General features: G+C 43.6%; 1 protein-coding gene across 1 annotated transcript; it reads left to right on the forward strand.

The window, feature by feature from the left end:
• The first annotated feature begins 6,848 nt into the window (after positions 1 to 6,848).
• LOC123230635 (probable G-protein coupled receptor 141) lies at positions 6,849 to 7,926 on the forward strand. Its single transcript, XM_044656768.1, has 2 exons — positions 6,849 to 6,909; positions 7,130 to 7,926. The coding sequence occupies exons 1-2, from the start codon at positions 6,849 to 6,851 to the stop codon at positions 7,924 to 7,926; spliced, it is 858 nt and encodes a 285-aa protein (XP_044512703.1).
• Positions 7,927 to 8,731: the final 805 nt, after the last annotated feature.

Genomic DNA, 8,731 nt, shown 5'->3' on the forward strand with positions numbered 1-8,731 from the left:
CCTCCCTTCCTTCCTTCCTTCCTTCCCTCCTTCCTTCCTTCCTTCCCTCCCTCCTTCCTTCCTTCCTTTCTCCTATCCCTCCCTCTCTCCTTCCCTCCTCCCTTCCCTCTCTCCCTCCCTTCCTTCTTTCTATCCCTCCTTCTTTCCTTCCTCCCTTCCCTCCCTTCCTCCCTCCCTAATATAAGGAAATATTTTCTCTTTATTGGTGTTTGTCGACTCCGAATAATACAACTTCAACCAGACAGGAACATTAGGTGCTCATTGGCTTGACTGCAGGGCAGAGGCTGGTGGATGTGCTGAGGCTCTTCCTGTCTTTGAGACGGCCCAGGGTAGATTTCTGCAGAAATCCCAGCCCACAAACCCAAGTGTTGCTCACCTACTTGTGTATCTGCTCCAGCATCTGCTGAGTTTGTTTCTTCTGTCTGGATGGTTTTTATTGACGTCTTCAAAGCCAGGTTTTCCCCACTTGGTAGTTTTCGCTCAGCGCCGGCCTCCTCGGAGCCTGGCAGGGCTGCACCCGCTCGCCCACAGAGGATGCCCAGTGGCTGCTGACCGGCAGAAGCCCCTGCCCTTGTCCTCTCGGGGTCTTGCTGTAAGTAAGTCACAAGGGAGAAGAGTGTATGTGGTGGGGGGTGGGCAGGGTCTGGGTGGGCAGACTCCAAAGCCCAGCAGTAATTGGGCCCCTGCCGTGGTCTCTGGGATAAGCACTGGAGGAAGAAAAAGGCCAGCAGAGTCCCTGCCCTCGTGGAGCTCACATCCAACGGGGAGACCAGCAGCAGCAGCAGGACCAAGAACCCAGGCTGTACAAGATAAATGGGAAACCCAAGAGAGGGAAGGATTCGAGAATGGAGAGGGGCTGGGAGGGAGTTTATCTGGACCTGAAAGGAGCGGGGCCAGGGCGCTCGGGAGGCAGAGATGGAGGGGAGCTGGGGGACAGCCAGAAAAAGGGCCCAGAGCAGAGGGATGGAGGCTCTTGTTTGTGGGACACCCAGGAGGCCGATGGCACCGGGACGAGGGCTCTGTGCCAGGATAAGAAGGCTGGGAGGGGCAGAGGGAAGGCTATGGAGGACTTTGAAGGCCAAACTGAGAATGAGGTCATGGGGAGTCTCTGGAGTTTACTGAATAAGGGGGTGACTTGGTGAAAGGGAGTCATGGAGAAAGTGAGAAGAGGAGGCACCTTCTACCTCCGGAGAGGCCTGGCTCAGCTCTGTTTGACCCCCTGTCCCGAGGGCCCGACGGGTCCTTTTCTCGACATTGAATGTTCATTGAACAGTCGGGCTGTGCCAGGCCAGTGACATTTTGCTGGCTGGCTCTTTCCCTTCCTTACGTGAGTTGTAGCCGTGTGGAGATGGGAGAGACCCGGGAAATCCCTTCGTCTAACCTCCATATTTTATAGATGAGGGAACTTGGGCCTGGACACGTCAAGAGACTCTTCCGAGGACCGCAGGGAGGACCCGGCAATATGGGGACGTGCGGGGCTGGCGCTGGCGCTGGCGCTGGTGGAGCCGATACTTTCCTGAGCATAGACAGAATTACTTCATGTATTTTAGAGAATTGGGGGGACCCTTTGTTCTAAGGGAAAATAAGGATTAAAGGTGGCAGGGGTGACTGGCTCTAGGAGCCTTTCCTTGGCCATGGAAGGAGCAAAGCTCGCTTAAATGAGGGAGAGCTTATAAACGAGCGAACTTTAATTAAGGAATGGAAAGGAGGAAGTGACGGCAACTATGAAGGCCTTTTGGGAAGGCTGAAGTAGAAGGTTCAGAGCTTTAGAGCAGAATTAATTATGGAAGTAAATTAGAAGCAGTCACCGAAGGAAATTAGAAAGAAACCAGACGTGTTTCCGGGAAGCCCCCCCGAAGCTCAGCAGGTAGCCGTGTTGTAATTATTCTGCCGAATTACGAAGGAGAAGCACAAGGAGCAAAAATCAGTTTTTTAGCCATTTGGAGATATGATTAGGAAATACTGTACTTGGCCCCTGAGAGGCCATTTGAATGTCTTAGAATCTCGTGAATTCCAAAGCGAAGGGTGCGGAATGGATGGAGGCTGCCCCTGGGAGGCTCTGTCTCTCTCCCACCCCCCATTTAGAAACTGAAAATCCCGGGAAAGAGGGGATGGGGCCAGGCTACGAACCCAACATTCCTTTGGCTCATTGGGTGGTGTTTGAAAGAAAAGAAAGAAAACGTTTATGGAAAGGTAAAGGGGCTCCTGGGAATCGCTGAAAATGAGCTCCTTGTAACTCTGAGCCCCAAGACGTCAGACTGATGCCCTCGGAAAATGGAAACTGATTTTGTGGTTGTCGAGCCATATTTAATGACTGAATTTGGTTGAAATGTGTCCTGCAACTACATTATGATGTACTGAAATGCATTCTCCTATTAATTGTGGCCTCAAATGCAAATAATAATAATAATAATAAATAATTAAAAATAATGTAATAATTTTTTAAAAAAGGCTTGAATCGGGGAAAATGGAGTTATACTGACCAGTCTCAGAAACTGATTAGCAGGGCGATTTTAAGCACGTTAGCTCGTCTCTTAGTTCCCTCAGTTTCCTGATTTGTAAAGAGGAAAAGAATAAAAATAACCCGTCTCTCGGGGTTATTGTGTGGATCAAAATGGTTTAACACAGTGACTAGCATACGATAAGCACAATATAATAATAGTGACTATTGTTGTTATTTTTTTTAATTGGATGTCATTTTCTCTCCCTGATAAACTCTACAACTGGTTTTAGATGTGACGAATAGCAAATGCCAAAAGTGAAAAAAAGGAGAGTTTGTTGAACGTAGAATAATTTGGAAATGTATTTTGTGGAATTGACACCATCTGACAGGTAATAAGTTTTATTTTATGTTTTAAGTTTGTATATTATTGTTGTTTCTACATTTTTCCCCTATATTGTTAAATGCTCTAAGCACCATTTTTAAAAATGCTGTTAGAAAAATAGCTTCTCTCTTTTTTTTAGATCCTCATCTTAGAATCTTAGAATCAATACTGTGAATTGGTTCCAAGGCAGAAGAGTGGTAAGGGCTAGCCAAAGGGGGTCAAGTGACTCGCCCAGGGTCACGCACCTAGGAACTGTCTGAGGCCAGATTTGAACCCAGGACCTCATTTGCAAAGTTTTGGCAAGTCACTTCTAAGAATTATGAAAATGCAGAGCGTCATATAAAGATGCAACTTCAGTCTATTAATATGAGCAAAACTCTCAGGTATTATCTGTATGTGTAAAACCCCAGAATGTAGTTAGATTTTATTTAAAAGTAAAGGACAAATGACTTGTAAAACTGTTAGGGAAATGGGAGAGAATAATATTCAAGCCCTAAGTTATGGTTAATAAAAGTTTTGCTATTTGGGGTTAAAAACTCTTGGTCTATAAATTTATAGTGTTTTGGGTTTTGATAACAGGGAGGTTCGATTCGTCAGGAAGCTAATAGTAGAAAAAGGCATGTGCTGTAGCCTGAGCACTGCTGCAGGTGGATATCCATCCTGGGGAAGAATCAAGGGGAAGACTTTGTTATAAAGATTTTTTCCCAGTTTGTTGTTTCCCTTCTGATTCTGGTTGCATTGTTTTTGTTTGTAAAAAAACCTTTTTAATTTAATATAATTAAAATTATTTATTTTACATTTTGTAATTTTTTTCTAACTCTTGCTTGGTTTTAAAGTTTTTCCCTTTCCCAGAGATCTGACAAGTAAACTATTCTATGTTCACTTAACTTATTTATAGTTTCCTTCTTTATATTCAAGTTATTCACTTATTCTGAATTTATCTTGGTGTAGGGTGTAAGATGCTGATCTAAGCCTAATCTCTCCCATATTGTTTTCCAATTTTCCCAGTAGTTTTTGTCAAATAGTGGATTTTTGTCCCCAAAGTTGGGCTCTTTGGGTTTATCATACACTGTCTCGCTGATGTCACTTACCCCAAGTCTATTCCACTGATCCTCCCTTCTGTCTCTTAGCCAGTACCAAGCCGTTTTGATTCCGCTGCTTTGTAGTGTAGTCTAATATCAAGGGGAAGACTTTGGCGCAGTCTAAGACAGGATGCTCCTGACCCAGTTTCTCCTTTTCACTATTTGCTTTCTAAAGAGGGAATTTCTCCACTTGGCTAATCTTAAGCCTGGCTTTTGAAGTCCTGGGACTAATATGGAGCTTTATCACATGACTTCTGTCAGATATGATTTGAGCCTGAAATCATGTCAAACTAAGGGAGCTAATAAACCGTCTTATGGAATGTCAGGTCAGCCTATGCCCTCAAGGGGATGGGACTTGGCATTGTTATAACTGTGTTCCTCCTTTTTCTTTTCACAATAAATTTCTATAATCAGGGTAGATGAATAGTAGCAGTTTTGTAAATACAGTACTAAATCCATTCATTAATAGATCGATACTGAGTGGTTATAACAGGATACAAGTATGAAAAATCTCACAGTTATACTCTATCTGTGGTCGAATTCCAGTACAGGACGATACCTTCCTGACAGGCAGAATTAGACAATAATAAGACAAAGATGTGGTATAAAAGTTTTCTCATGAAATGGAATAGTAAAATTTTGAGAAAGCACCATATTAGACTGTTTTCATTAAGAAATTATGTACATACATATATTAGTAACTTTCAAATATCTAAAGTTCTTAAGATTGGATTAAAGATTTCACATATTAAAGTGTATCAATAATTAAAAATGAAATTATTTTTTAACTTTTTTTAACTTTTATTTTCTAGAAAAATTTCCCATGGTTCCATGATTCATGTTCTTACTTTCACCCACTTTACCCCCCAAAATGAATTTCTTTTAAAGTACTTTTATATCAGGTAACAGCCAAGATAAAAACCGCACGGGGTATATAAAAGAAATTCCCTGATGTTTCAGGTTTGGAGAACCAAATTGCAGGGGTTATAATCAATTGTATTGAGACTTGTTGCTGGCACATTTTAGCAGCATTATCTAGGGAATCTAGCATTAACTCTGAACCAAAGCAGAGGAACCCCCTTCACAGTTGCCCTGAGGATGAAACCTATTCCAGAATGTCCAAGAGAAGATGTTTCCAGGGACCAGATGACCACATGAGACATCTGGGACTCAAGATGAAATGTGATGATTAAATGGATACTGGAAATGGGTTACTAGACTACAAGGAGACTTGATGTTAATATTGATCATTAATGCACCGATTTGGCCTTCTATTTCTTGGCATTTATGTTTAAGTTTTCTTGGTTAGCTTGGTGACATGTAAATCTTCCCTCTCAAAATTAGCCCCTTATGAGCCCTCGAAGTTGTTTGAGCTGTAGCCTGACTCAGTTTACCAATAAATTTGTTTAACAAGGTTTATATATGATCATTCTTGTTCTTAGGATTTGTATTAGCTGTTGAGCTAAGCTCTGCGAGAAGATGCTTCTCAGTGTTTTTTTGTTTGTTTTTGATGCAGACTTTCTCACAATTATACATCTCAAGCAACACATACGTGAAAACTAGTCCTGTACCAACTCTTATTTCCATGTTCCTTTGACTGAATACAGAGACCGGGGGAGACGACCTCTTCTTCTGATTTCAGGGAGTTGTACCTGCTTGCTTTCTCTCTCCTACCTCAGAAAGTCCCTAACCTTTTCTCCGGGTAGATATCAGATGATCTAATCTCAGATCCTGGTTTATAGCCTGTTGTGTTTGCCTTTAGTGCTTCCAAGTCTGTTTTCCCTCCTGTTTGGGGTCCGGTTTCAAGCTGAAGAGGTCTGGTCCCAATTTGTCATGCCCTTAGCAAGCATTGCTGAATAAAATGATACGTCCAGAAGCTCAGATCTTTGTTCCCTCCATTATTTCAGATAACTAGGCCGTAGAACTCACTATTTGCTTATTAGTCTAGTCCAGGGGTTCCTAAACTTTTTCAGCCTACCGCCCGCCCCCTTTCCAGAAAAAATATTACTTAGCGCCCTGGAAATTAATTTTTTTAAAATTTTAATAGCAATTAATAGGAAAGCTTGCTGCAGCACCCACCAGGAGGTGGTAGCACCCACTTTGGGAATCGCTGGTCTAAACTATTCTTTTTCTGTAATGCATGATATAATTTTGATGACAGTGGCATGGAAAAAGAGGTAAGTGTTGTAGGAGGAGAGGAATGGCTCGCAATCAGGAAACCAGGTTCAAATATTTCCAAATCAGGATTTTCTTAGACTGATGGAATCCCACTTTGAAGCTAGGAAAAAATACAAGAAACAATTAAGTTTTTGTCATCTATTTATTTATTCGTTTGTTTGTTTGTTTATTCATTCATTCGTTTATTTTATTTATTTTTGAAGCCTTTACCTTCTGTCTTGAAGCCATTATTGTGTATTGGTTCCAAGGCAGAAGAATGGTAAGGGTAGGCAATGGAGATCAAGTGACTTGCCCAGAGTCATACAGCTAGGAAGTGTCTGAGGCCAAATTTGAACCCAGGACCTCCCATCTCTAGGGCTGGTCCTCAACCCAGCTGCCCCCGGTATGTATAATTTAAATAGTCTTCTTTAACCATGGATTATCCACCATACAGTGAGGCTAATCAAAAAGGGTGCTGGGACAAAAATAAAATTAGTAGATGGGAGTGGGTTGATTTAAAAAGTTAGAGACATCCATTTTGATGTCTGTCCACATAATCGTGTCTGTGTTTACACCCACAAATAAGCTTCATCTTTGAAGGCGGCAGTGTTTATATGATCCAGCCTTTTGATCCCTTCAAATATATTAGAAAATCGAGTCAACTAAAACTCAGATTTGTCCTAAGTTGGCCAACTTTAAAATTTATACCCCCCAATTAGATATTTAGTATTTTGAAATATTTGTTTTTGTTGTTTCTTTAGGAGAAAATATGGAGGTATGCAATATGACCATCCAGTTCAATGGAACCATGGAGTATGATGACCATTGCAGGAAGATTCTGGTCCGTGGAGTCTATAAGGCAGAACTTTAAGGCAAAAGATGACTAGATTTATACACACACACACATCTATATATTTTCAAAATTATAGCTATATGTTTTTTACTTGATCACTTCTTCAAGGTAAAACATGGAGGCGGCCACCACAGTCATCCAGCCCAATGCCTCCAATGAAACCATGGAAATCCCAGCCCATTGCGATGACCATTGCAGGAAGATTCTGGTCACTCTGTACAGCCTAGTCCTGTTGGGAGGTACCGCTGGCACCATCATGATGTCCCTCGTCTTGTCCCAGAGGAATTCCCAGTCCGCCATTACTGTCATCGTTGCCAATGTCATTGTGCTCCACTCCATCCTCCTGGCCAGTCTTCCATTCCGCCTCAGTTACTACTTTCTGTCAGAGTGGAAGTTTGGATGGTTCACGTGCCGGATCACCAGCATCCTGGTGTACGTGCACATGTACTTCACCTTTGTTTTCTACGTGGCCATCGTTGTCATACGCCTCCTCATTTATTTTAAAAGGCTCCAGCTGCAGGAATTGAAGAAGTGCCACGCTGTTGCCTTGAGTGTTGCCATCTGGCTATTGGGAACGCTCATTTTTTGCCTGATTTTCCTGTTCCAATATGGCACCCACATGGAATCCTCTCAGCATCACTGTTTTCAGTTCTACAAAGAGCTCAACCACGGGTCGGTGGTCATCGTGAACTACTGCATGATCGGCATCATCATGGCGACAGTCTTGGGCCTCTCCCTGGTTCAGTTGGTGGTCCTCACCCGCCTCGCCAAAACGCTCTGGCCTGGCCTGCTCACCCACCAAGAGTTCCGAGCTCAGATCAACAGTTTCTTCTTCCTGGCGGTGATCGCCGTTTGCTTCCTGCCCCATCATGCCTTTCGGGTGTATTTCATTCAAAATTATTTCCAGAGTGAGAGACCCGAGTTAATTCTCTATGGCGAAGTTTGCAGGGCTCTGACTACGGTCTGCTGCCTGGACATGCTGTGCTTCGTAGGTGGGATCGTCCACTGAACGCTGATTTTGCTCTACCCGCAACATACCTTTTCCTTTTAAGAGTTTCCATTTTGAGAGAAGCTCCGGCTTTAGAAATATGGCATCAGCACGAACCTTCACCCCTTTTCTGTAAAGAAACTAGCCACGGCCACCAGGCTTCTCCGCCAGCTTCCGTCTTCACGAAGCAGCTCGAAGTGACCTACCCAGCCTTGATGGACGGCAGACAAAGGGGTGAGAACGTGCTGACTCGGGGCAAGGACACCCCTTGAGCACTGGGAGGTGGAGGAGAGAGCAGGTACAGACTCACCTTAAATCAATGACAGTTAGGAAATGGAGATTCAATGGTCAAGCCACTATAGTCCAATGTTTTCCTGATCGTAGCGCATTTATAGAGTACTTTAAGATTGGCAAAGCGCTTCATTGACTTTTATACTGTTATGAGGAAGATTATTAAGTTATCATTTAGGAGACCTAACAGGAAGGGCTGGAGAATTCCAATTGGAATGGGGAAGCAGGAAGTGTGCCTTCCTCTCTGAGACAGACTCCACGGCGGTTGGGACAAGCAGTGACTGACCCCGGGAGACCTCAGAGCTAGTGGAGCTGCACCCTGATTCCCTGGGATCTTGGAGGGTGGTGAAGGTTGGAAGCAGAGGCCATCAATCCTGCAAGACAGCACTGAGTAGGGAAGTGGCCTGCGATCTGGTGGACAGCTTGCAGGCTCCTCTCCCTACTGGGCTGCTTTGGATCATCAGTTCTGGAGGAGTTGGCTCCTGGCATCCTGATAACATCTCTGGACTCTGCTGTGAGGATGCCCACTCCAGTC

The sequence above is a fragment of the Gracilinanus agilis genome, chromosome 1 (genome assembly GCF_016433145.1).
Source record: "Gracilinanus agilis isolate LMUSP501 chromosome 1, AgileGrace, whole genome shotgun sequence".
Classification (NCBI taxonomy): Eukaryota; Metazoa; Chordata; class Mammalia; order Didelphimorphia; family Didelphidae; genus Gracilinanus; species Gracilinanus agilis.